At 48.4% G+C, this 27,815-nt stretch overlaps 2 protein-coding genes across 2 annotated transcripts; both read right to left on the bottom strand.

Annotated features, from left to right (window-relative positions):
* Nucleotides 1–75: 75 nt before the first annotated feature.
* Nucleotides 76–13,422, bottom strand: OVGP1 (oviductal glycoprotein 1). The gene is given in 13 exon segments (XM_047085804.1): nucleotides 76–211; nucleotides 214–308; nucleotides 311–835; nucleotides 1,795–1,930; nucleotides 6,302–6,418; nucleotides 8,214–8,399; nucleotides 8,496–8,604; nucleotides 9,877–10,001; nucleotides 10,483–10,648; nucleotides 10,873–10,929; nucleotides 12,156–12,360; nucleotides 12,769–12,798; nucleotides 13,398–13,422. Coding segments are annotated over 13 exon segments (1,839 nt in total). The 3' UTR covers nucleotides 76–148.
* A 4,832-nt stretch (nucleotides 13,423–18,254) lies between these two features.
* WDR77 (WD repeat domain 77) lies at nucleotides 18,255–27,760 on the bottom strand. The gene is made up of 10 exons (XM_047083555.1): nucleotides 27,412–27,760; nucleotides 26,973–27,158; nucleotides 25,830–25,971; nucleotides 25,498–25,547; nucleotides 22,624–22,694; nucleotides 22,435–22,489; nucleotides 21,890–21,961; nucleotides 21,215–21,323; nucleotides 20,601–20,669; nucleotides 18,255–20,009 (listed from the first exon to the last, which is right to left on the bottom strand). Exons 1-10 carry the CDS (start codon nucleotides 27,524–27,526, stop codon nucleotides 19,850–19,852), a joined length of 1,029 nt encoding a protein of 342 aa, XP_046939511.1. The 5' UTR covers nucleotides 27,527–27,760; the 3' UTR covers nucleotides 18,255–19,849.
* Between the last annotated feature and the right edge of the window lie 55 nt (nucleotides 27,761–27,815).

Below are 27,815 nucleotides of genomic sequence, written 5' to 3'. Positions count from 1 at the left end.
ATTCAACAGAAAAGAGACGAACTCCCTGTGGCTTTGGGGCCTGCTCATAACCATGAATGGTTTATGAATGTCTGGGTAAGAGCAGCTCCTGTCAGGGGATCTACAAGAAAAGATAAGGGCTTTCCCCAGCTTCTGCCTTCAACAGAGCTTAGGCTCCTTGACACACAGCAGAGTTTTCTGGGTTTTCTTTCTTTAGAGAGAGAGAGAGAGAGCACTTGTTGGAAGGGTCATCGAACTGACAGAGGACTCGTTCCCATTAATGGGAACACAGGGGTTGTCCAAAGCAAGAGGAATGTGTCCTGGGGCTAGATGACAGGGCCAGAGGATGGCCTCCTGCTTTGGGCTTCTGTCTGAAGACCAATGTGACCAACCGGGTGGTCTGTGTCCACCTCAGAAGTGGTAGGCTCTCTTCTAAGAGTCTTGGTCTGCCTGTCAGGAGTGACTGTAATATTTCTGGAGGGGGTAGTCATCATTCCAGGGGCTACAGCTCTCTTTCCAAGGGGCACGATCTTCTCTCCAGGGGACTTAGTCTGACCATGCATAGAAACCATACTCATCTCTCCGTGAGTCATAGCGTCTCCAAGGGTCTCAGTCTTCATTTCCACAGCCACAGTGTGCTTTCCAAAGGACGTAGTTTCACTCGTAGGGGTCACAATCCCACTCTGGTGGCCTCTAGTCATATCTGCAGACTTCCTATGGGTGTTAGAAGCCATAGACTTTCCTTCTGAGGACAAAAGCCCCATATCATTGGTTCCAGTCGGACTTTCGGGGTCAGTTCTTAAAGAATTCATAGCAGTTAAGAGCCAAAATGATGGTGAAGGAGTTGAGCTGAACTCTAGAGGAAATCATCAGAACAGGATGAGAGTCCTACGGCTTCCTCCCCATCCTGTTAATTGCTGGCAGGACTACGACCACTCCAGGGCTGAAGGGCTTGCTCCCAAAATCCAGAAGTGAAGGATTTCATAATGCACTGACTTGAGGGCATAGATAAAATCCCACCACATTGAAGCCCTGCTTCCTCACCTCATCATGTTGATATGATCCCAGGCACCTATGGGCATTTACATTTACATTTCTGGGGAACGACCCCAAGAAGCCTGCCCGTTTTCTGTGCTTAAGGCCTCACTTTGACCTTACTGATGGCACCTTCGGCAAGACCTTGCTGTCCCCCAAGGCCTAATAACAGAAACCTCCTGTGTCCCCCATGGTAGAAGGCACCAGGAACAACATGGAGGGCAAGGAGGCCACTCCTGACAGCATTTTGTAAAGAATTGGGTTGGAGTCCCATCTCTGCCCTTGACTAGCAGTATTACCTTTCTGAGCCCCAATGTCCTTGTCCCTAAAATGATACTTATGAATCATCTCAAAGGATGCTGTAGCTGTAGCATGCCAGATTCCATCTCCTAACTACCAGGGCAGTCTCTACTATCAAAGAGGTTATCAAAAGAAATCTGACTTCCTCTTCTGGCCCTTGTCCCACGAAAGCAGGAGGACGCCACAGAGAAATAAACTGACATATATTGAGCGCTAACATTGAGCCAGCAGTTTTCATTTCTTATCTCATATAGTTCTTATAATAATGTCATGAGTATAAGGATCATTCCCGTTTTGCAGATAGGGAAAACAAAGCTCAGAGGGTCAAATGGAGCCTGCCTCTAAGCCAAGGAAATGGACCGGCCTAACATCAAAGTTTGTTCTCTTCCTTCGGCGCCATGCTGTCTCACCGAAGCCTGCAGATCTAAAAGAGCCTCGTTATACAGCTCCCAACCCCACTTCCAAGCCATAGGTACTTACCAGCTTGTGCCAGGAAACTACGCAACTTGGAGACAAGGGGGAAAGGGCCAGTGCCACAGAAAGTGCCCTTAACGTCATCCAGATCCAACGTCCACACCATGGCTCCCCCAAAATTCTCTCCTTTTATGAACCTTGCCTGAAAAAGGAGTAGTCAGTCAACCTGCTGTGCTGGCCATCCCCCAGACTGGGTACAATGGCAAAACACTGAAGACAGACCCTCAGGAAACACTACAGTAGCATGGTTGGTAGTTACAGCCTGTATTTGAATCTCGCCTTTACCACTTATTAGCTAAGGGATCTTGAAAAGGTCACACAAACCTTTGCCTCATTTGTAAAAAAGGGATAACATTTCCGATATTTTTTAGGAACCAAAGAATGCCTTCATGCAAATGCTACAGCATGGATGGAGCTTGGAGACATTACGCTGAGTGAAATAAGCCCAGCACAACAGGACAAATATTGTACGATTCCACTCGTAGGAGGTAGAGGAGTCACATTCCCATAAATGGAAAGCATAGTGGTGGTCACTATCGGGGGTGAGGGAGAAGCGAATGGGGTTTCAGTTTGGAAAGATGAAACAGTTCTGGAGATAGGGGCGCCGGGGTGGCTCAGTTGGTTCAGTGTCTGACTCATGATTTCGGGGCAGGTCATGATCCCAGGGCCATGGGATCAAGCCCCACATTGGGCTCTGTACTGACCATGAAGCCTGCTTAAGATTCTCTCTCTCTCTCTCTCTCTCTCTCTCTCTCTCTCTCTCTCTCCCCCCTCAGTCCCTTTCCCCTGCTTTCTCTCTCTCTCTCTCTCTCTAAAAGAAAAGTTCTGGAGATAGATAGAAGGTGGAGATAGTTACAAAACAATGTGACTGCACTTAATGCTGCTGAACTGGACACTTAAAAATGGGCCAAATGGCAAATTTTATGTTTATGTATATTTCACCACAATTTTAAAGATGATTTTTTATATGAAATTTATTGTCAAATTGGTTTCCATACAACACCCAGTGCTCATCCCAACAGGTGCCCTCCTCAATGCTCATCACCCACCCTCTCCTCCCTCCCACCCCCCATCAACTCTCAGTTTATTCTCAGTTTTTAAAAGTCTCTTATGGTTTGCCTCCCTCCCTCTAACTTTTTTTTTCCTTCCCCTCCCCCATGGTCTTCTGTTAAGTTTCTCAGGATCCACCTAAGAGTGAAAACATATGGTATCTGTCTTTCTCTATATGACTTACTTCACTTAGCGTAACACTCTCCAGTTCCATCCACGTTGCTACAAAGGGCCATATTTCATTCTTTCTCATTGCCGAGTAGTATTGCATTGTGTATATAAACCACAATGGAAGACGATTTTTTAAAAAAGAATTCCTACATGTAAAATATTTGGATCAAAACCTTGCACATAATGAAAACTGTCTCACCAGGGTCCCAGTGCCAATCATTATTGTCATTATGCTGAAACACAGATGTTGCTATATTATTTTAAAACCACTTCCTCACACCGTATATCACAGTCACACTATAAAGAAGAGACAAAGCAGGTAATACTGTCACCTTTCCACAGATAAGAAAAGAGAGGCTTTTGTCCATGATTTTTAAAACTTCAGATATAGGGGTGCCTGGGTGGTCCAGTTAGTTGAGTGTCTGACTCTTGATTTTAGCTCAGGTCATGAACCCAGGGTGATGGGATTGAGCCCCAAGTCAGGCTCTATGCCCAGCGTGGATTGGGATTCTCTCTCTCTCTCTCTCTCTCTCTCCTCCCCCCCCACCCCACCTCTGCATCTCTCTCTCTTTATAAAATAATAAAATAAAATAAAATAATATTTTTTACAAATCATTAAAAAAAAACCCTCACCTATAACTAAATGGCAGGGTTTAGACCCAAATCCGAGTCCTATTATTACTTTGCTAGTATTCTCTGTCATGGCTGATGGGAAAGACAGACTCCATCACATCCAAATAACTACATGACTTGGCCAAATCAATGGGCTCCTTTCTGAGATTTACTTTCCCCAAATGTAAAATAAGAAGAAGGAGGAACCCAATTATAGATAAGCTGAAATTGTCAAGATTCTGAGATTTTACACTGCTTACAAACCAAGTCAGCCTGCCAGTTTACGTGTGCGCACACATGATCTCTGGATCAGAGGACAGACCTTTATTACTCATGGCAAAAGACCAATCACAACAGCACTTTGACTTTGCTCCCCATGGCCTAGCTGCCCAAAGAATGACATGGCGAAGGCCAGATAGACACCTGTACGTGCAGTGAGGTCTGCGGCACAGGAGAGGGATCCTGAAACTATGAGCCTTGAGCTTATGTGAGACAGCTGGCAAATCGGACCCTTCTCCCCTCTGGACGGTTTGAGAGCTTCACTGGGATGTAGACAAGTCCCCTCTGGGGAGGGGACTTCTACAATCTCTGAAAGTCAGCAAAGGCTCTGGGGGAAGAGGGGAAGGCAGCTTTCTACTTTTATTATAGCTGCTCTGTTTCTTTTGCTCAGAATGCCCAGACAGCGCAGAAACGCTGAGAAATCCAGGGATAATTATCTCCCGATGATGACCTCTGAGGTTTCTTCCAGCTCTGGGATTCTGTGATGAAATCCCTTAATCACCCTCACACGGGACTCTGTTCCCCTCTAGTTCTGCAAGGCACAGTAACTGCCACTCAACGCGAGAACACCATCCCTGCTGGTCTCAGGCTTCCCCAGACACACAGGTCAATACCCTCCCCCATGTCCTGTGGATCATATATTGAATTCCATCCAACTGGGTAATTCCACTGAGTCACTGGATTTTTCTGTGTGTGTCCTCTGTTCCCAAACTGGAGTAAGATCCTGGAGGCTGAAAGCCATACTCTGCACAGCGGGCCTCCCCCAGTGCTGTGCACAGAGGAGGTACATGGTGGGTCTTCACGAATGCTGCCCTATCACCTTGTGCTTTCTACCCCAAACTTCCCCCAAAGAACAGCCAACACCTGTCGCTTCTGCATCACCTATATAGTAGAGGAGACTGTGACGTCTCTCTAATGAGACCCGATATCCAGGCAGTTGCTGAGTGCTGACAATTTCTCATTCAGACCTCCATTTCCAACCGCCTGGTCCAACCCTCAGTATGTCACCGGCACACTTCCGAGTCTCTCTCAGAGCTTCCAAAATGCCAAACCCGTTACAGCAGGATCACATGGAAACATAGTAAAACAGTTCCCAGATTCTTTCTAAGACCTGCTGAATATTCAGGGGTGAAGCCACATCTTTCTACATTTATCAAGTCTCAGGTGATTCCAAAGCAGAGGCAGGTTCAGAAATCACCAAAGCATGTCATTTCTGTTTTAATTCACTATAAAAAAGACCTGCCAGGCTCGACTTCATTTAACATTGCTTGTGTGGGGAGAGGAGGTGCTCACCATTAGGCTCTAAAGGTTTCAAACTTGCAGGTCATGTACCTGCACGGAAACCTGATTTTGCCTTAAAATGCCTGCAAGAAGAGGTCCAAACGTCTTTGCCAGCGTTCAAGTCCCTCTATAAACTGACCTGCACTTTACTGCCTTCTCTTACGCTTTACAGAACTTCTCTGCCCCACCCAAATTTTTCTTTGAACCTACTTTGAATGAGCTTTCAGCACCCTCTGACCCCATGTCATTATCTCCTGCCGCTCACCTCCCTGAGGAAGCCCTCCTAGACTTCCCTACTCCTGACACACATCTCAGTGATATTCACGGGGCACTTAGCAAGTTTTACCTCATATTGGTATTTAGCTGTTGTGAACTTATCTGGCCCAAGCAGAAAAGAAGAAACTGTTGCCAAAAATCTGCATAAACTGAGAGAAGTCATTTCTCCCCTCAAAACCGCGACTCCTTTTCTTCCAAAGAAGAGGGTTGGGGCAGGGGGCGCCTGGGTGGCTCAGTCAGTTAAGCATCTGACTCTTGATTTCGGCTCAGGTCATGATCTCTCGGTTTATGAGTTTGAGCCCCACATGGGGCTCTGTGCTGACAATGCAGAGCCTGCTTGGGATTCTGTCTCCCTCTCTTTCTGTTGTGCCCCCACTTGCTCTCTCTCTCTTAAAAATAAAAATTTAAGGGGTGCCTGGGTGGCTCAGTTGGTTAAGTGTCCAACTTTGGCTCAGGTCATGATCTCACCGTTGGTGAGTTCATGCCCCACATAGGGCTCTGTGCTCACAACTCGGAGCCTGGAGCCTGCTTTAGATTTTGTGTCTCCCTTTCTCTCTGTCCCTCCCCTGTTCACGCTCTGTCTCTCTCTGTCTCTCAAAACTGAATAAAAGTTAAAAAAAAAAAAAGGAAGAAGAAGAGAATTGGATACACGGATTTAGGAAACCCCAGTTAGGTCAGGTATGCCTGAAACTCACCTGATCTAGTAAATCTCACCTTTTCACCTCCACCCAGTAAACACACACACACACACACACACACACACACACACACACCGTACAGATAAGAGCTTCATGGAAGCCAGAGGGAAACTATATGCTGGAGCAAGAAAGGACCAATGTCTTACCTTGTGACTGAAGCTGAGGACATCATCATAGCCAACCCACACATTCCCCTTGTAGGCGTATGGGACATGCTGATAGTCAATCCAGCGCTTCGTTGCTTTCTGGACGAAGGAGCAAATCTGCCAGGAGGATCACCAGGTTAGTGCCGGGAAGTCCATGGAGAGAAGCACCAGCAGGCAAACTGCTCTTTTCCCAGTGACAAAGCATCCAAGAATCCCTTGCCAGGGAATGAGAAGAGGCAAACCAAAGAGGGAGGGGAAAGCCACTCACAAAGGACCTCCTCTCTTTTCTGAGCAAATTCGTATTAAAATATGTTCCTTTCTCTAATGTCCGTGATGGAAAGAAAGAGAGAAACAAGGAGTGGCTGACATCCTTAAAAATCAAATCAGGGTTTGCTAAATAATGCCAATATCAAACTACGAATGGTAACCTATCTGACCCTTGACCAAACCTGTATCTTTTTCAGAGAGTTCCCATAAACAAACCTCTCCTGTCTTCTTTAGAAATCAGCATAAAGGGGCCCCCGTCTTGGAGGCCATCAAACTAGCTTGTGAATCTCTAATAAATTTCAGGTTTCTCACAAGTAAGGAGAACTGGGTTGTTACAATCAGTCAGGCATGTGAGTTTGGCTAGGTGCCCGGCATTGTGCTAGAAACCATACGCCACGAAGAAGCAGAAGTATTCAAGCTGGTTGCAGAAGCTAACGTTTGAGGCTTTTCTTTCTTTTTCTTTCTTTCTTTCTTTCTTTCTTTCTTTCTTTCTTTCTTCCTTCCTTCCTTCCTTTCTGTTCTTTAAAGGTTCTGTCTATCTGGGGCGCCTGGGTGGCGCAGTCGGTTAAGCGTCCGACTTCAGCCAGGTCACGATCTCGCGGTCCGTGAGTTCGAGCCCCGTGTCAGGCTCTGGGCTGATGGCTCGGAGCCTGGAGCCTGTTTCCGATTCTGTGTCTCCCTCTCTCTCTGCCCCTCCCCCGTTCATGCTCTGTCTCTCTCTGTCCCAAAAATAAATAAACATTGAAAAAAAAAAAAAAATTAAAAAAAAAAATAAAGGTTCTGTCTATCAAACATGTCTTTGGTCTATAATGTCTTTCAAGACCATTTCAACTATGCCATCACTCAAAACCACGCTTCGCTGGATTAGCAGGAAAACATTTCTACCCAGTCAGCACAGAGCCCTGTGCCTCCACTCCTACCTAAGGCACCCATGCACACCATGTGCCTCCGTACCCGCCATCCTTGGCCTGCGGGGCCCTTCCCTCCTGTCATTCCTGCCCATCAGGATCATTCCTGTGCTCCAAAGCCCTGATCTAAAGCTACCTGCTCCTATCTGGAAAGGTCCTAAAGCTATCTGGAAAGGTCTCAGATCCCTAAGCCACACACCCTGTGCCTCTTATTGTCCTCTCTTATGTTTTATATTCCCTTGGGTCCAAGTCTCTTTCCTCCACTCAGTAGCAAGCTTTGTTGAGATGGGGATTCAGGGAGTGGAATCGGGGTAAGAGGAAAGAATCTGTAGTAGAGGAGGTCTTGGAACTGCTTCAACATAATCTCGTAGCGGGAGGGAGGGAGTCAGGGAGCGGACATGAAACAAGATGGGCCAAGAGCGGTTAGAGATTGAAGCTGGTGAGGGGTAGGTGGTAGTGGCAGAGGAGGGGAGGAGGTGATACTATTCTTTTACTTTTGCAAATGTTTGAAATTATATATATTTCAGGTACTAATAGTTTTTATTTAGGCCAGATAGTAAGTCAGGATTGACTTGTATAACAGTTAAGATTCTCTTTATATAGTGGATTTCTCTTGCACTAGTAAACTACCTCTTTGTCCTCCCGCCATCACCCTTGCCTTTGCCCTGTTGTCTTTGCTCTTGCCCCAACAGAGGATGGAGACCTGACTAATAGACAGAGGTCTCTATTCCTGTCACCTCATAATAAGCCAAGAAGCCATCTTGCTTGGTGTACTTTCCTGAAAGCGCAACACCCTTAGCTTCAGCCTGTAGCCCATTATTAGAGGCCTTGAGGAGGTTAAAGGTCCGTCCATAGGTGGGGAGCCCCATGAGGAGCTTCTCTGGGGGTGCCCCCAGATTCCGCCAGTATTTCATGGCATGTGCCTGCAGGTGGGAAGAACACAAACCCCTCCTTGTTACTGACGGCCAATGGCCTGGGCTCAGGGGCAGGTGTCGGGGCCCCTTGAGATCTTTCCTTACCGAAGATTTGGGATCTCCAGGCAGAGAGAACAGGGGACTATTGTGTCCTGTGAACTTTTCCCAGCTTCCATGAAAGTCATAAGACAAGACGCTGATGAAATCCAGGAGCCTGCAAGGGCAGAAGGAGGAGATAGAAAGGTTGGGCTAAGCAGATTTTCGAGTCAGGTCGCCAGAGGACTAACCAGCTGACTGGTGGTGTACTGGCCACTCCAGCTTCTCCCCCGTTTCGGCCTGGGGTGCCTGCCCATCTGTGCCAGCCACTCGAGATGTGTCACCGCAGCAAAATGCTGGCTAGGGACAGCCGTGCATGAAGACCAAGGCCATCCTGAGAGTTTCCATGGAAGTAGACGGGAGTCGGACCAAAAAACACATTCACGCCTGACACAAGTGCCAACCGAGGTCACTTGTCATGACCTCGGTCATGCTGTCATGAGGAAGGCGGTACTCCCCACAGCAGCTACACAGCTTCCATGCTTCTGCCGTTCAAGACACCAGTGAAACCATCTCTTCCAGAACACTCTCAGGATGACCAAGTGTAACCAAGTACTTACCAGGTCAGCAGTGCACCAGTGCACAAAAATGCCAGCATTTAATTTTGATCTGGCCGCTGGCCTCAGTACCATCGCTCTCTCCGTTTTAGAGCTGAAGCCGTTGAGACTCCGAGGTTAATTAACTGGCCTCAAGTCACCCAGCTGGCCTGCCCGGCCGTTGAGACCAATGCTGACAAACTCTATGTCCCATGGGGTCCCTCCCTTTTGCCCCCACACTGAAACCAGGCTCCCTGGTGTAATCACACACCGAACCACGCCATCCTCTATTTTGGTCTCTGTTAGCCTCAGCGGCTCCTCTGTCAACACTCGATTCTTGAGGTTCAAGAAAATTAGCCCAGAACTGGCGTGTCCAGAGAGAGTGAGTTATGAGCGGTTCTTTGTTTAGCTTTGTAACTTTTTTACAGAGACCCGCGCTCTGAAAACTAGACCTGGTTGGGCATGCCTATTTCTGTTTTTGTGTCAGTGGCTGCTAACTCATCTGGCTCTCTGATGCCCGCCGTGTGCCCCACAGTGTATGTCTACAGCTGTACTCTGGGACGGCAGAGGCCAGGCCCCTGGTATTCTCTCCTTTGAGACTCAGCAAAGAGCTTTGCAGAAGGCTCTGCCCGAAGTGATGTGACTGTGGGCACTGGTCCTACAGCTCCGTCTGGTCTCCTAAAGAAAGCCCAGGGTATGTGGGGCTGATCCCTGTCCCCACCTATGTTCCTCTGCCGGCCCCCCCAAATAGCACTTGCACATGGAGAGCTCACAGGCAGAGCGTTTGTGCCACGCCAGGGTTCTGAGCGTGACGTGCCTCCTTCCCTCCTGCCCCCCAGGCAGCACCCACTCACCTTCCCAGAAGGAGCGCTTCATAAGCTGTTTTGATGATTTGTTCATCCCCAGAGACAGCGGCAGAGAGCAGCAGCTTGGGACGCCTGGTAAGCTGCGCCTCCTTCTGGAAGGCAAACAGGAGCTCCTGCCAAAAAAGGCAGACGCACAGATCCAGACAGAGCAGTCAGGGAAAGAATCATCCAGGATACCTTTATTTACAGAGCCCCTTGAGCCAGGCTCTAGGGACACAGAGGTGAGTCAGACACAGCCCCTGCCCCAGGCTCGTGACAGAGGCGGCCTTGAGCCAACGTGGTAAGTGACTTAACAGAGGGCTGGCCGGGCAGGGGGAGCACAGGCTGCCTGTGGGAGGCCAGGAAGCTGCACCGAGGAGGCATCACTTGGGCTGCAGTGCTGGAGCAGGACCTGGGTGTGACGGTGAAAAAGAGCCACTATGAGGACTCCTGCTCTTTTTGCCAGACCCTTCTAGGATGGCAGTAAAAGAACATTCTGCTACCGCTCTCCTGCCCCTGCCCCCACCTGGCCTTCTGCTCCTCCTACGCCCCGAGCCCAGATATGATAAAAGTAGAATCATTTCTGGATTCTGGAGCTTCCAGACTTGGCCTTACTTCAATTAAGAGGAGAAAAGTCCATCGGTCCCTCATGGGACTGCCTCTTACTCCAGGGTACAGGAAGAAGAGGTCCAGACCATCAAAGTTATGTGTCCTCAGGAGGGATATAACTGAATCAATAAACCTTTCCCGGTTGGCCGATGTGGAAAGCATGGTGGTGAACCTGCAGGAGACCCGGGGTGAGGCAAGGAAGGCTTTTCTCAGAACCACAACCCCCACAAAGCCCCTTGGTTTGCACCTGGCAGCTGGCCCGCAGACACGGGCTGGAAGAAAGAAAGGCAGGTCTTTGAAACTCCCAACCCTTCTTAAAAGCCCCTCTCAGCCCTTGGGGGCCAAATACCCAGGGATGGGGAATTCAAGCAGCAGGGAGGGGCCCCAAAGTGTCACCTGGTTGTGCCAAAGTTCCACCCACCAATGGACAGCAGTGTTTTCAGCTTCCTGTTCCTGTGATGCGGGATAGAGGGAGGTAAGCTGGGTCCCCACTCCAGTGGGCCCCTGGGGAACAGCAAAAGTTAGGGGGGGAGGGGAGTGAAAGGGGAAGTCAGGTGGAGGGAGGGGCAGAGAAGTGCAGAGCAGAGAACAGGGAAGAAAAGAAAGGAAAAGAGGGGAGAGCATTCAACCCATGCATCATCACAACCCGACCTCCCAGGCTGTCCAAAGTCCACCAAACTCCCCCACATCTCATGATGCTCTCGTGCGAAGGAAAAGAAGTAGTCTCAAGATGTTTCTCTTCACTGTTTTCTTAGTCAACAAATATTTATTGAGTAATTACTATGTGCCCTTGATTGCCTTAGGTGCTTGACTGTGGTACAACAGAGAACAAGACAGACAAGCTCCCTGCTCACAGGGAGCTTGTGATCTAGTGATGTGGGATTTATACCCTGGCCATCTATAACTATTAGCACAGTGACAGACCTCTCCTTGGACAGGGAGAGAACCCAAGAGAGCTGGGGACAGGAATACAAGCACTTACTGAGCACCACTTCTGCTCAAGGCACTCACCTAACCACTGGTACGCAAATATACAGGAGACACTGCCCCTTCCCTCGGGGACCTCACTGTCCTGGGGGGGGGGGTGCAGGTGACAAATGGTAATAAAGACACTAGCATTTGTGAAGCATCTGTGATATGCGGACCCTCCTTGAAGCATTTTTTTTTGCATTTTTAAAATTTTTTTTAAGTTTATTATTTATTTTGAGAGAGAGAGAAAAAGCTCAAGTTGGGGAAGGGCAGAGACAGAGAGGGAGAGAGAGAGAATCCCAAGCAGGCTCCACGCTGTGAGTGTGGAGCCTGATGTGGGGCTCAAACTCACAAACCATGAGATCATGACCAGAGCTGAAATCAGACACTTAACTGACTGAGCCACCCACGCGCCCCACCCCCCTCCCGGAAGCATTTTAATAGCATTAGTACATGAACTCCTTCCCTCTGGCTTGAAGGGTGAGCTGAGGGTTACCAGGCAGAGGCAACAAAGGCAAGGAGGCAAGAATGAGCGCAGGGTGTTATTCCTCAGGGAATTCTCAGGCAGAGATGATCCCAAGCCCCCTGTGAGAGGAGGCTAGGACCCGAAGAATCAGAAGAAAGTTGATAAGTCACAAGAGAAAATAGGCTTAATTTTCTTCTGTTTGTAAAATCTGAAAATCCGATCCCCACATGCCATCGGAACACACTTCTCCTTGAGCTTGTTGAACTCTGGGTAGATAATTTTCTCATCCCGGAAATCCTTAGCAACGATGCGATTGTTGTTCATTGAGGCGAAGGCAAATATCAGGTGGGTACAGAGGAAGGGGTCCAGGTCACGGGGCAAGATCGAGGCAGGGCCAGGTCGGCTCTGCGCCCAGCCAGCAAAATAACACACCAGTTTGTGGGCGGCGCCTGGCAAGGGAGAACGTGCGTTAGTTGGCAGAGACCCAGGGAGAGGGTGGAGCTCAGCTTCCACGGAGCGGTGTGAACACAGCCCGAGAGGCCAGGCCACCGTAACCCCCACATACAAACACACCCCAAAGCTAGACTGAGGTCTGATTCCCCCTTCACCCCAACCGCTGAGGCCCCAGGGGGGAAAGAACGCCTTATAAAATCCTGATAGGATGGATCCTCAAGTCTGGACCCTACCAACGCAGAGTGACAAGTGGCAGGTGACTGAAAATCTTCTGCTCAACTGCAGTGGATGGATGGTCCCTGACACAGGGGCCAGGGCAGGGAGGGGCTGCGGGAGACACTCAACACAGAGCGCTCAGCTGGGGGAGCTCCCTGGCTCCAGAGAGGAGGACACACTCTCCTTACCATCGTGGTGCCTCAGCACAAGAACCAGCCCTGCAGGAAACAAAGGGTGGAATCACGCTCTGATTCACATGCATGCCCCGAGTGACCTGCCCCGGCCACCCTCCAGTCCTCCCGGGCACCCACCACCCGTGCCCCAGAGCCAGACACAGATGCACAAATGGAGACAGCCTCCCTTCACCTGTTTCCTCTTCTCTAAGTTGAACCAGTGGAGCCAAATCTATCAAAGCTCCTATTTAACCCCAACCAACACCATGTGGATACACACAGGCTCGGCACAGGGACAGCGATGACTTAGAAGTCAGCGAAAGCCGTAGGCCAGTGGTTGTCGCCTTGGCTGCAAGTATAAAAAGTGATACTCTGGCTCCTCCCCCTGGAGATTCAGATTTCACTGGTCCAAGGTGGAACTGGGCATAAAGATATTTAATGGGCAGCTGGATTTGAGAACCACTGCTCAGATGACTCCTGCCTGGGCTCCTCTGTGCCTTCCCCATGTCCCATCCCACCTCCACCTAAGCTGCCCCCCCCCCCATCTCGAGTCCTAGGCTGCTTCTCAGGTGCTCAAGAGGCCTTGAACATTGCTGTCTGCTGGACTGAGTGACCTTTCAGGGGCTGGGAACTGCCACACTCACCAACCCACAGCAACAGCCTCCCCATCTCAAAGGTCTGAGAGCTACAAGGCTAGGGCTCGAGTGCCTTTATAGGAACTTCCCCGGGCACAGCCCCGGGACAGTGCTGACATAGCCTGGCTACACACACACAAAACCAGGGGCGGTGATGAATGGGCTGCTGCCGTGTCACAGTGACCCCAGCGCCTCCCGTCCTCTATCAGAGCCACAGTGATGCCAGCAGCCTCCCGTCCTCCCTCAAAACCAACAAAGCAGCAGCTGGGTCTGACCCTGGCACACGGTGGGTGTCCGCCACGGGCCAGGGCGAGGGCAGGGCAGCACTCAGCCCAGTTCCTGGGATTCGCGCCACAGGGACTGAGTATGAGGAGTACACACTATATGGAGGCAGTCATTCCATTGTTACCGGATTATTAGTTGGGGAAGGGGTGGAATATAAAGTTTAAAAGTCCCAGCCTTGGACCTAGGCACGGTAAGGTTTGAACCTCTGTGTTGCTTAGCTTTTTGAGCTTCAGCTTCCGCACTCGTAAAACAGCTCATACGGTTTTATAGGTAGGAGTCAACGAGATGACGTACAAAACATTGTTAGTTCAGGGCTTTGCTCGTAATAAGGGCTCAGCGAACGGTAGCTGTTACTAAGGATGCCAGAACAGTTGCCCAGCAGAGCCGGGTTCTCAAACTCCCATCCGAGACTCGCCAGGCAGGTAACGTAAATGGGTGAAGCGGGCTCAATAAAATAGCTCACTCTCCACTTTATTAGAAGGATAGCAGTCCGAGCCGAGTGACATACACCAACTAACATGAAGCCTCTTGGTCAGGAGACACTAGAGATGGGTATGAACAGAGGCAGCTGTTCTGAGTAACCACTCACGGCTGCCATGTAGTGAAATAGACCCAGTGTTGGAAGATCCCTCAGTTTCTCAAGAGAAGACAAAAATCTGAATTTTCGTGCGGGTCAACGGTGTTTGACCCAGTACACGAGCCAACGCTGAGAACGTGTTATGAACCTAAGGAATATAAGGAATACAACTCTGGATACCTGAAAGCCAATATTTTAAAAATACAACAACAACAATATGAAGGATAAACAAAAATAGATCTGTAGCCAGATGCTTTTATGATCCGCCAGTTTTCTTTTTCTGCTACGGAGGATCTCAAATCATGAGTAGGTCCCATATTTCACGATCTGAATCTCAATCATGGAGGACCAGAAATCGGATGCTCATCTTCTCAGAGACTGACACTGCTCACCTCATCCACACTTCACCGAGGTACTAACCAGATGTCAATATAATAAATGACAAGGCAAAATACAATGACTAGTGGTTAAATTAGTTCCACTTCTAGTATGAAGAAACCAGGAAGATCAATTTTTTAATCAGAAGATTGCTTGGGGGCATGTGGGTGGCTCAGTCGGTTGAGCATCCGACTTCAGCTTGGGTCATGATCTCACGGTTCGTGAGTTTGAGTCCCACCTGGGGCTCTGTGCTGACAGCTTGGAGCCTGGACCCTGCTTCGGATTCTGTCTCTCTCTCTCTCTCTCTCTCTCTCTGTCTCCGCCCCTCCCCTGCTTATGCTCTTATGCTCTCTCTCTTTCTCAAAAGTGAATAAACTTTAAAAAAAATAAAAAAAAAGAAGACTGCTTGGATATCATGGAATAAAAACAATAGATGTTATAGGATGTGTAGGCAAGGAATATTTCAGTAAAACTCTAGGTAAGCCTGATGGAATACCCCACCTAAAAGAGACTGTCTCCACTTACTCATCCATCTTTGCCTTGCCTTAAGTGCTCAACAAATACTTGTTGAGCATGTGCCAGGCCCTGCTAGGCACTCTAGATGCAATGGTGATCAAGACAGTTTCTGCTCTCAGGGAGCTTCTAGTCTAGTGAACAGATTGTTCACACCCCCGAGTGTATGTCTCTCTCTTGGAGATGTATGCATCTCTCTCATCTCTCTTGGATAGGTGCAGTGGGGGAAAATGTGAGTTTTATCACCAAAGAGACTTACTCTGTACCATCACTGGGGCCACTGGAGTCCCACCTACCTGCTCAATGCCACCCTCCATTCCTTGGGCTAACAGTAACCTGAATCAGGAAATAATTAAGCCTCCTGAGGGCAACACAGGATTAGGATGGGCAACAACTTGTACCACTGGCTACATTACCCCTGGTGTGGTTTCTAACACTAAGGACCATGCTCTTACTTGTTTCCCAATTTCTAGCCCAGGTCCCCTAATTCTTGTTAATGGGTCTCCGCATTCATTTTTCTTCCTGTTCTGTAAACTGTAGGCACTACAGTTGTTTCCCAGGGCCTGGGTTCTGACTCAGTCTTGCCAGGCACCTGGGGCCTTTGCTGGCTATCTTTTAAGACCTCCCTGATGTGGATGCATGCCTCTCTCTAATTCTGAGCCTCCCTCCTCCCACCTCCTGTCCCCCAGATTCCGTATCACTGAGATTTCCCACTAGGTTTGTGCCTTTCCATCCCCTCCAGGAGGCACTAGCTCCTAATGCTGTCCCCAGCACAGAGCTCAGTCTGCCTGCCAATCTGCACCATCCTCATCTGTACCTGGGTCAGTCCTCTGGGATCCTATTCTGCTGCAGTGGACAAGGCGGGATCTCAGACCTAACCATTGATTCCATGCCTTTGCTATGGATGCATTGATTCCTTTGCTATGGATGCAAAGAACACCACGATGTAACAATGGATGCCCGGGAGGGACCTCTGCTTCATTCAGGGATGATCATGCCAAGGGTAGGAACTATGACTCCATGTGTATAGCAGATGATGAATAGTAAATGCCGAGTGAGGGTTCTGTTGAAAGTCAGTATGCCACGTCGCTCTGTGTGCTCTCAATCCTTGACATTTTGCTGTCAAAAAATACCATTGTTATTTTACACACCCACCCGGATGCTTGAAAATACTCCTCCCTGGTGCCTAGCCTGTTCTCATGGGAAAACATTTACAAACGTCTTTTAGTTGGCTTACTGAAGAAATGCCTATGGCAGCGCACCCCCTCCCAGATTTTACAATACCCAAGTAGACGAAGGCAAGATCAGAGCCAAAATACCTCGGTTTTAGCAAAGCATTTGGCCAAACTTTTGTGATACTCATGTGGATAAATTGGACAAGTATGACTTGAACAAAATCAATTGATTGAATGAATCCAAGAGCCCAGAGTGTTGACTATGGATTGGTGCAAACTTGAAAGATCTTAACCATTTTACATATTTAAAATGAATGGGATGAGGGTGCCTGGCTGGCTCAGATCACGAGCATGTGACTTTTTTTTTTTTTTTGAACATTTATTTTTGAGACAGAGAGAGACAGAGAATGAACAGGGGAGGGAGGGGCAGAGAGAGAGGGAGACACAGAATCCGAAACAGGCTCCAGGCTCTGAGAGGTCAGCACAGAGCTGACGCGGGGCTCGAACCCACGGACCGTGAGATCATGACCTGAGCCGAACTCGAACGCTCAACCAACCAAGCCACCCAGGTGCCCCTCGAGCATGTGACTCTTGATCTGGGGGTTGTGAGTTCAAGCCCCACGAATGGCGTGGAGTTAACTTAAAAAGAAAATGTTTTTAACAATAAAGTGGCTAGAGAGAGCAGTGTTTCCCAATATTCAAGATAAAAGATTATTTTTCGTTGTGCATGAGGATTTAAAAAAATTTTTTTTAATGTTTATTTATTTTTGACAGAGAGAGAGAGAGACAGAGCATGAGCAGGGAGGGGCAGAGAGAGAGAGACACAGAATCCGAAGCAGGCTCCAGGCTCTGAGCTATCAGCACAGAGCCCGACGCACATCTTGAACTCACAGACTGCGAGATCATGTCCTGAGCCGAGGTCAGATGCTCAGGTGACTGAGCCACCCAGGTGCCCCCGTGCGTGAGGACTTTTAAAATACTAACGTGTACTAGAAAATGTGGATTATTCCCAAACCTCTAATTTCATATGAACATTGAGGCAGTTCAAAAAAGAATATTTGATGAAGGTAGTACTGTTTGGGTATTTCTGCTGCTGTAACGTGGGGAGTCAGCATGAAATGCCTATGTAGCTATTTATTAAAGAGCTGACCTCCTGTCCTGTGAGGCAGGAGAGAGACCTTGGGAACTAGAGCAATGTCTGGTGCCACCTGAAACCATACTTGAGCCTCCTTCAGCATTCGGCTCTGGGAACTCACTACCCAAGGAGCAAGCTTCCTGTAACCACGGACTGGGGATTAGCAGTGGAATAGAGTGAGTCAGGCTGATGGGCTTCAGAGTAAGAACAATGAAGTCAGGGAAGTGGATTCATTCCAGCATTAGACATCTGAACCAGTGAAATTAAATGCAACATAAATGCCCACAGTTTTAAGCAAAGTAAAATGACCGGTTGGAAATCAAACTCACCAGTAAGTCTATGCTCATGCTACTGAAACCATTCCCACATCCAGGACCCAAGTGAATAACCCTACGTGTAATACCGCATTTCTCGTTTGCTCACTGTAACACACACACACAGCCCGGGGGGGGGGGGGTGGTGATTTTGATTAGGTTTGCAAATGTCTCAGTGGCAATCAACAGATGTGATCACTCTCATCAGCACAGATCAGAATCTAAACCAATTTTTTTTTAAATGTTTATTTTTGAGACAGAGAGAGACACAGCATGAGCAGGGAAGGGGCAGAGAGGGAGACACAGAATGTGAAGAGGGCTCCAGGCTCTGCGCTGTCAGCACAGAGCCCGACGTGGGGCTCGAACTCACGAATCGTGAGATCATGACCTGAGCCGAAGTCAGATGCTTAACCGACTGAGCCACCCAGTCACCCCCCCCTTTTTTTTTTTTTTTTTACAATAATGTGGTTCTTCAAAACCTAGGTTTTCTTTCTTTCCTGTCATTTTAAACACCCTGATACAGGTGGACATTTCCTTGGGTTCTCAGCTCCACTGCTTTCCTCTCCACCATGGCTGAGTTCACCAGGAAAAGGACTAGGCAAATTTAGTTCCTACCTACCTCACCCCTCCTTTCTCTAGGCCATCACAACTTTGTGAAGTTTACCTCTGAGAAGAACTTAAAATGTTTCTACCCACCCACCCTATTACCTTCCAAGAAGCTGTAGTTAAGAACGGTGAAGGGTTTCTTCCCACCTACCCCAAACCCAGTACAGCACAGGACTACAAATTCCAGTTTTTACTTGGGGGTTATTGTGACAAGAGCTCATGCTTGGCAAGGGTGCAGCATGGAAGCTTTATTTATATTTCGTCCATATTCCTTCAAACTACCTCAGTTTCATGTGATTTTAGCTGAGCTAAACTTGCAAAGCACTAAAGTACATAATTGATTGTATTGAGTTTCATAATCCGTAATTGACCATGATTTATGGTGGTAGCCAGCCCATCCTTTAAGTTCCAACTAGCTGCTCTAAGGGCTGGGGAAGCACACAGACAACGGGCTAGAAGACGAACACCCTGATGCCTCACGTAAGTGAGATGTGTCCAACTGCACATAACACACGCTTCAAAAGACAGGCCAGCAAAGCCTAAACTTTTTATTTCACCAACCAGTATTTCTGATTCTCTGATGCTGCATTTAAAATCTTCAGAGTCCACAAAAACAGCATTCAGACTTCCTATATCCAGAGAAAGGGATCCAGAGGCCAGGAGAGGTCAGACCCCAAGCTGTTTGGGGGTGGGAGATGTGGCACATGTTTCTCTGCAAGCCTGGGTCAGTTTTTCACTTAATCGGAATGCCTTTAAGCTCTGTACCACCCCCCAACTTTTTCCATGGAATCTACGACAGGAAAACACTCATCTTTCATACACACAACTCCACGAGGGGTGGGGAGCATTACACAGGCACCAGCCAAAAAATGTATTTTTGAGTCAGTTTCACGGCAAGGAGATGTGCAAAACTATGATGAGTGTTCTGGCTCTTCCTCAAGGTGAGTCGGGCAAGAGTTTTGTGGATGGAAGCATTGCCCATGAGAAAGGTAGATTAAGTTTTATAAAAAATAAAGTTGCTTCTATCTCCATGAGTAGTATATAAGCTGCTTCCAAGAATCCAGGGATGCCCACATCCCACATTCCATCTAGCCACGGCCAATTCCTCATGCACAGCTACATAGGAAGCATAAAACCCTTTTGTGAACTTTTTGGGGGTTTTTTGGTTTTTGGGTTTTTTTTGGTGGGGGAAGGACTTGGGAAAGACATAAGATGGATTTTAATTCCCCCCCACCACCAAAAACTATGCATCTACACACACACTCAGACACACATACATATCCAATTTTAGGAAAGTTTTTCTTCCCTAGGACTACAGGATCCCAGAATCCAGCCTTCCTTGGGCTGAGAGACAATGCCTATTAACTGCCCAGATCTAGTGTATCAACATAGTGTATAAGGCTCCTGTGTGGTCTCACAGACTGAGAGGGCAGGGCAAAGGGAGTGGTTACTCATGGGGGATTTGTTTTTTGTCTTATCTACTCAGCAACACTCTTAGGTCCAAGGGCTGGGAGAGGCTCCGTGGGCACGATGTGGTGGGTGACCTGATGGTCCCAGCCCACTGTGGTAAGAAGGGAGTGATTGAGCGGGGACCATGTAGCATCTCTCACAAAGTCTCTGTGGGCTCGGCTTCTAAACCTAGAAGAGAAAAAAGGAAAGTATGGGCACGGTGAGAACGAGGAGAAAGCAGGCTTGGAGAAAAGAGAGAATCCAACACATCCAGGGCACCTTTTTGGGATGTGTTATACAAACTTCACCAGATGTGTGGCCTTGTCACCAGGATAGAGTGTAATCATCCAGAGAACTTCATCGACCCTTCAATCCAGCACCCTAACTTCATGAAGAAATGGTGGCTACAGCAAGGGTAGTAACATGGGCCAGGATCAGAGAGCACATCATGGCAAAGAAGGCAGTATAATTCAGGGACTCTGGTGCCTTTCACTGCACAGCAGGTTGCATCTCATATACGTGTTCTTCGCGTGAAAAGGGTAGACTGCCCCCTTCTGGGAGACAGCTGGAACACCAGACTTGGAAATCCCACCGACCACCACACCCCTCCTCTACCAGGGCCAGTTGTGAGCCAGCACTGGGGACGGGGAGCCGGTCGGTGTCAGCCTGCTCCCATCACCCAGCCCCCTTGAGAGAGACAGTGCATGGAGACAGAAAGGACCCAGCCACCCTCCGCTCTTGTCCCCAATTCCCGGTCACAGGACCCCACTTCACACTTACACCTCGGAAAGGCCCGAGTCCAGCACAGCAAGTGAGCAGTCCTCACTGACAGAGGCCAGGAAGGGAGAGCTAGGAGAGCAAGGGGGCGGGGGGCGGTTATGAGAGGTAAAGCCATGGTTCCAAGACAAATCCTACCTGGTTTGCCCTCAACCCCCACCCCAAAGTAACCCAGAGGAGGTGGCCTGATCCCCACCTCAGGTTAAGGTCTGGCTACCACTCAAGTCCACATTACAAGTTGCAGGGAAGGATGAGGGAAATGGAGCAAGCCGGGGTTGACCGTCATCCCGACAACTAACCACCCCATCTAGGCCCTCCCTGCAGCTTCAGCAATAACCCAGAAACACAGGCTTTCCCAACCACACAGTCCCAGAAGCCCACAATATTCATCATTTTGGGTGTTGTGCAGGAACAAGACCCTATTTTAGCCATGTGAACACAAGACCATGCTACCCAAAAAAGGACTATGGTCTTAGATCTTTCGTGTTCTGAAACCTTAATTAGAGCACCGTCTGCTTTAAGGAATGACCTAATCAGCTAAGCTTTGCAAACATAAGCACTCCCCGTGTGCAGTTCCCATTCACACCCACCAGGCCCCTGGGAACAAAGGACAGTACCTGTGTGGGGAGAACACCAGTCCAGTGACACACTGGGAGTGCACAGCTGAGCTGAGGGCACACCTTGCACTCTTGGTGTCCACAAGGGAGATGGTCCCACTCTCATCACCTAGAGAAAAGAGGGAGCCCATCACAGTGGGTAAGAGCACGGGCCCTGGCGTCAGCCAGACCTGGATCTGAATGCTAGTTCCTCAAGCTTGCACAAGCTAACCATTCTGAGCATCAGTTTCTTCTTTTGTAAAGTAGGGATCGTTAGTCACTGGTGGTTGTTGAAAATTAATGAATGAGGTAGTTATTATTTCAACCACAGACTGTGTCACCACACGCACAGCCTCATCACCACAAGAGCACGAGAGTGAGCCCTATTCTGCAACTGAAGTCCCTATATAGCAATCCACTTGTTTTGTACTCCACCGACTTGCAGCCAAGCCCGGAATAAAGGAGCTGGAACGCACAATCAGCAATCAAATCTACCAGGAAAAAAGTCGTCATGTTTTTTTTTTCCCAAAGCCAAACGAAAACCACTTCTGGATCATCCTGCCTTATCACTGGCATAACACAGGTGATGCCCAAGTGCGCTGCTGAGATTGTGCAGCTGGAGCCTTGTGCGTTACAGGGTCAGCGTGCCCTCGTCCTCCCCCTTCCTGGCGTAAAAATGCGGTGTGACAGGCTTACCAAAGACAAAGACTTCACTCTGCTGAGGATGCCAAGCCAAGGAGGTAGGTAGGTAGCCAGAGGCAGTGCAGCCTGCAGAGAGAAGAGGGATCTGAAATAAGACTCAGCGCCTAACTCTGTGAAGAAGCTTCTCAAACGAAGTCACTCTAAGTCCCAGAAGCACCTTTATTCGCCTTCCCAAACCCTGTGAAGACAGTTGTGTCCTTGCCCTTGACCCTCAAAACCTCATTGATCCCTCAGCCTCCTGCCCTTTCTGGACGGACCCGAGTCACAGGCAAGTTTCAGGCATAAAGCATGAAGAGAACAATTCTGGCCCCTCTGTCCACCCGTCCCAGGAACGGAATCGGCCACCCACAAGCCTACCCTTCCTTTTGGTCCCCACTGCACAAAATGGAATCAATAGAAACTCAGAGGGAAAGAGAGTGATTACGTCCCCTATGTCACAATGACTGAGGATCTGGTGACTGTGCCTTTGTCTCTCGCCAAGGAAGCCTCTGCCAGGTGGGTTGCTAGTATACCCTCCCACCACCGGCTCTCAGACTCACCCATCTGTGATGCTGGCTTGGGACAGCGGGTATCCCAGAGTAAAATTCTGTTGTCCTAGAAGGAGGAGGGATGGAAAAAAGGCTTCACAATCCCCAAAGCAGCTGCCAGCCAGGTGTCCACTCTAGACTTGTGGCCAGAGGTTTGAGTGTGGTTAGGAAGTGGGGAGGGAAGGAGAGGCTGTATCTCACCTCACTGCATGAAAGGAACACGGAATCCTTGTGGGGAGAGGCGGCGACACAGGTGACCTGCCCGGAGTGAGCTGTGAAGGAGAGAGAAAGTGAAGTAGGACAGAGCAGAAGCTGGACGCATTACTACCGAGCAGCCCAGATACTACCGAGGGAGGTGTGAGAAACGGGCCTGGTCTCAGGATGCGACTTAACCCGTTCTGTGAGAGATTGTGGATTAGACAAAACCCCGGAGAAAATGTTGGTGGAGTTACAGAACCTAAAAAGGCTTGGGGGAGAAAAATGAATTAGTAAAGACAAGAAAGAGGAATTAGGGGCTGAGCAAAAAGCATGAAGGAATGTACATCCCATAACTGTGTTCTGCTGTGTAGCACACACACACCTCCAGGTAACACAGAGCCTTTCAAGGGACTTCTAGACGCTGCTACTTTTAGAGAAGTAAACTTTTCCGATGTTCTCTTTCCTGAAATCGAACCGAGAAGCTGCCGCAGTCTGCCTGTGCCCCTTGCCTCCCTCCGCTCTCACATTCCCGTTTTCCCAGGCGTAGAAGGCACACGTACCTCTCGGCCGTCCCACACCTCACCATGGCACAATGCCTAGGGGTACAAAACCCACAGGGGTACAAAACCCCCAAAGGGGCTTTTCCCTAAGAACCAGAGAGTAAACGAAAGAGCACCTGGGTAAAATCCAGTGGAGGGGCTGGCCCCGTTTCACCGGACCACAAACCACAACACACGAGCACCAGGGTGGCTCTGGGACTTATCTCTGTTTCTGCCTAACAATGACAATTTTGAAAAATATGGCAAACGCTTGTGGTAAGGACACATCTGACAAGTCTAACTGAACCTAAAAACGAAGTCGGACTTTTTCTGACAGGAAGCGAAGTCTAACTTGGCCAGCTGGCATAACAGTGCTGATTGGTTTTTAGCCAGTTAGGTTATTCGGTAGATATTTTGCATATTGAAGAGGCTTAATCTCCAAGTCCAAAATTTTGACAAACATATCCTTGAAACCAGTAGACAATAAATGACCAGAAATTACTTCCTTTGCAACTGTTTAAACTTAAATTAGTTGCCAATATAAAAACGTGTGAGAGGGTAATTTTTTGAAAAATTTTCAGGCCGATATGCTAAAAATTCTGAAGATCGCTGCTATGTGTTAATTACAGGCTGTGGAAACCACCTACTATAATGGCATCTGACCAGATTACCTGAAGTGGTCTGAATATGGCTCTGCCCCAAGACAGGAGAATGTAATCAAACCACCTTCCATAGTTCTTTCCTTGCCCTAGAATCCACAGAAAGCCAACACAATGACAAAGGATTGCTCAAGTGAAAGCAAAGCTCAGACACAAGCACCATGGGAAAGTATAAAAGATAAAGAAGACGTAGGGTAGTTCTATTTTAACTTTTTGAGGAACTTCCACACTGTGGAAAATGGGTGATGGGCACTGAGGAGGGCACTTGTTGGGATGAGCACTGGGTGCCGTACGTAAGCGATGAATCACGGGAATCTACCCCCAAAACCGAGCACACTACATACACTTTATGTTAGCTAAACTGACAATAAATTATATTAAAAAAAAAAAAAAGATACTACGTAGTGCCTCCGCCCTCAGGGGATTTGCAATTCAGACAAAAATACAAAGAACTAATGAAAAAAGCTGAACAGAGGAAGTACTGAAAGAGTTAGCACAGACCAGGAAAACCCCTTGTGGGCCTAAGAAACAAAAGGCACACGTAACAGACTCCAGCAGCAGCATTTTAACATTGTTTGACTGTTTATGGGTCTTGGACCCTGAAGGTCCAGGATATGTATGAGTTTGATTTTGCTTTGGCACATAGTGAATCACGCACTCCAAAGTTAGAATTGGCAGGGAAAGGCCCTTAGCTATTGAATGAACACCTCTTAGCCACACACACATTAATGCTCTACGCGTTATATTCGCGAAGATGTCATCTTCATGAAGAATGGCTCTCAGAACAAAGTCAACTGGTACTGCTATTAATGAAAGTAAGCAGAAAAACATTAATACGAAGTGATGGTTCTCACCAGAAAAACAAAACTTTTGTGGAAGTGAATACTCAAAAGCTCAAGATTCCCACGTCTCAGGTTTATACTTGCAGAAGGCCAAGGATCTACTATGCTTCGGTTTAATTAGAGCAGTATGTTTGAAGGGAGAGTGACAGAAGGGCTTGAATGCCAGGACAAGAAAAGGGGATGTTAATCCACAAGTCACAGAAACCACAAAAGATGAGGGACTACAGGTGGAGAGATGAGGTGAGTACCACCATCTATGCGAGGTAAAGCCTGAAAACAAAACGCATCAGAAATGGAAAGCAAGAGGGCGCCTGGGTGGCTCAGTCGGTTAAGCATCGACTTCAGCTCAGGTCATGATCCCACGGTCTGTGGATTCGAGCCCCACATTGGGCTCTGCTCACAGCTCACAGCCTGGAGCCTGCTTCGGATTCTGTGTCCCCTCTCTCTCTCCCCATTCTCCACTCACACTCTGTCTCTCAAAAATAAACAAACAAAAAAAAAACAAACAAAAAAAGAAAGAAATGGGAAGGAAGATCCCTGACCAAGGGGAAAAAGGTTCCAAAGAACTTGGGGACCCACTAATAGTGAGGAAGCAGGAGGGGGGAACAGGACTGAGAGGTGGAGTCCCCTGTGGCCAAGAAGATGGTGGGGCCATTACCAGAAACAGGGAAATTCAGAAAAGGCTAGGGACAGATACTGGGGCCTGACTATAGTTTTGGAAGAAAACCATCAGGCAGAGGGCAAGGAACTGCTGCCCCTAACATCCAAAGTCAATGAGCCCAAGGGGAGAATAACAACAAAACAGCTAAGGCCAGACTGAAAAGAATGTGTACTCACCCCGGTATGAATTCACTACCATCTGCTGGGCAAGGTCCCAAACCTTGATACTAAGAAGCAAAAGGAAACAGAGTCTTAATTTTGACCTATACTATCTACATAAAAACACGTGTTCAAACAAGAACTTCCTTTGACATGTCCTATGTCATTGCTTACTGGGCTGCTACTAAGGTCTATTCACAATAGATTGCAATATCTCTAAGAAAATCTTAATCATAATTAATCACGGGGTTCTTACAATAAGCCCAAAACGTTACTCGATGAGGCTAATAAGATAGTAAAGGAACCCAGCAAAGGTCTAAAACACAGGAGCGATGAACACAAGGACCCACCAGAAGTCTTTGCTACCGCTGACAGCTTGTGTGCCAGAGCTGAGGACACTGACTGTAGACACGATGTCATCATGCTCATACTTGCAGAACTTGCTGACAATGAGTGTCTCATTCTCATCCAGCTCCCACAATTCAACAGCACCTGTTGGGAGTGGGGTGAAGGTTGAGGGAAATGAGCATGGACAACACCAAGACAGTAACTCACGTCTAAGATTCAAGTGAATCCATTGTCACTAAACTAACAAAGTAAGCTATTGCTATAAAAGCAAAATCCATTATCATCAGAGGATTTAGCTAATTTCCAAGCCATCTGGCTTTATGCTGGCATTACTGTTTTCTTAGTTAACAATCCAGAAAACGAGGTGGGGAAAACTTCTAGAAAGACAAGGAAAGGTGGAATGACTGGCAAAATTCATTATCTGGCTTCCAGTGAGAAAACACTGGAAAATAAGTCCCAGGAGACAAGGCTAAAGTCTCCACAATCTGTGTAGCACAGAGCCCAGTGTGGTTAAATCTTCCCAATTGCTTGAACAGTAGTATTTGTTGAATAACTTGCATAAATGTCTCACAGCATCTTTAAAAATATGCTGAATAACTGAATGTCTTGCACAGGGACAGATTAAGTACAGAAAACACCCCAAAAGTTGTCTTGAATATGTAGTGCTCATGCTCAACTGTCAGAGAGGCTCAGTTTTTAATGCCCCACTTCTATGAATGCCTTCCAACACCCAAATACTGATTTTTTTTAATGTCAAAGACTCCACTGCTGAACCTGACTTTCAAAACAAAGGAAGCAAAATAAAGACATTTAAAAAGAAGAAAATGGGAAGAAATGGAAAGAGACAACACAAACTGACTTAAGCATCATCTTTAAGATCAAGATTGTCTGGGTTTGAGGAGAGATACTGGGAAGGTTACTGGAAACATAAAATGGTTCTTATCCATTCCTTAATTTTGTTAGAAATTCCCCCCATGCAATTTATAGTCTCCGAAAGGTATTTTCCCACTACACAAGAGCTCTCCTTTGGCCAATACCCTCAAGCCCCCCCTAAGCACTGATTATGGAACATTAAAGATTGAGTCCAGCCCGACCAGTATCCCATCATCTATTTCACCTGTGGGGTCGAGGAGAAAGTGACTCACCTGAATCGGAAGCCACTAGGATACCTCTGTCCCCAACCCAAGTGAGGTCAGCCACTCCGGCCTCCGTCTGTACTCCAGCGGAACAGAAGCCTTCGTTGGGGGCGGCACAAGGGTCCTTGAACAACCAGAGGGAGCCAGCCCAGCAGCGGCCACTCAGGCTGGAGGCCCCGAGCAGGAGCGCCCCATCTAAGGGAAGTACAAGCTGTCAGCACGGACTAGTGGAAGGGCTCGTCTCCATGGTGACCGCATTGAACAGCACGCGGGCCGGGTCTGGGTCTGAGCTCAGGAACGCGGGGTTAAGATTGGGGACTGAACTAGGCGACGCGAGGAGGGGGTCAGGAAGGCATGCGGGGCGGGAAGGAGCGCTGGAAAGGCCAGTCCTGGGAAAGGGCATCCCGGGCAGGATGAGGGAGCTCCCAGGCCCGGGATCTTGGCTCACCAGAACGATACCGCGCAGCCTCCAACTGTCGTTCCATACAAGCGGGCGCATTAGGGGGAAGGTTCCACTCGCGGGCCGCCGAGGGCACTAGTGGGGGCGGCGTTTCCTTTCGCATCTCCACGGTTCCAACTCCAACCTAGACCCAAACTGAACGCCCGCCCGAGACAGCTCCGGCAGCCCCCACGTGGTGCCCCTCTGGGCCTCCGCCCCTCTCCACAAGCTACGGTCACACTACCTCTCGCGAGAATTGCTTGTACGGTTCCCTTCCGCAGCCGGCTGCGCTCTGGCAAAAGGGTCTCCGCGTTCCGTGCCTCTTATCGCGAGAAAAAAATCCGAGGCCAGTTAATGGCCAGAGGACGCAACGTTGTGTTCTCGCGAGACTTGTGAGCGACCATCTTGCTCCC

This window comes from Lynx rufus, unplaced genomic scaffold, assembly GCF_022079265.1.
Source record: "Lynx rufus isolate CCGP_SWC_20201006 ecotype Redwood Valley unplaced genomic scaffold, mLynRuf1.p SCAF_2, whole genome shotgun sequence".
Lineage (NCBI taxonomy): Eukaryota > Metazoa > Chordata > Mammalia > Carnivora > Felidae > Lynx > Lynx rufus.
Note: the sequence above shows the minus strand (reverse complement) of the source record. Positions and strands in the feature narration are given on the sequence as shown.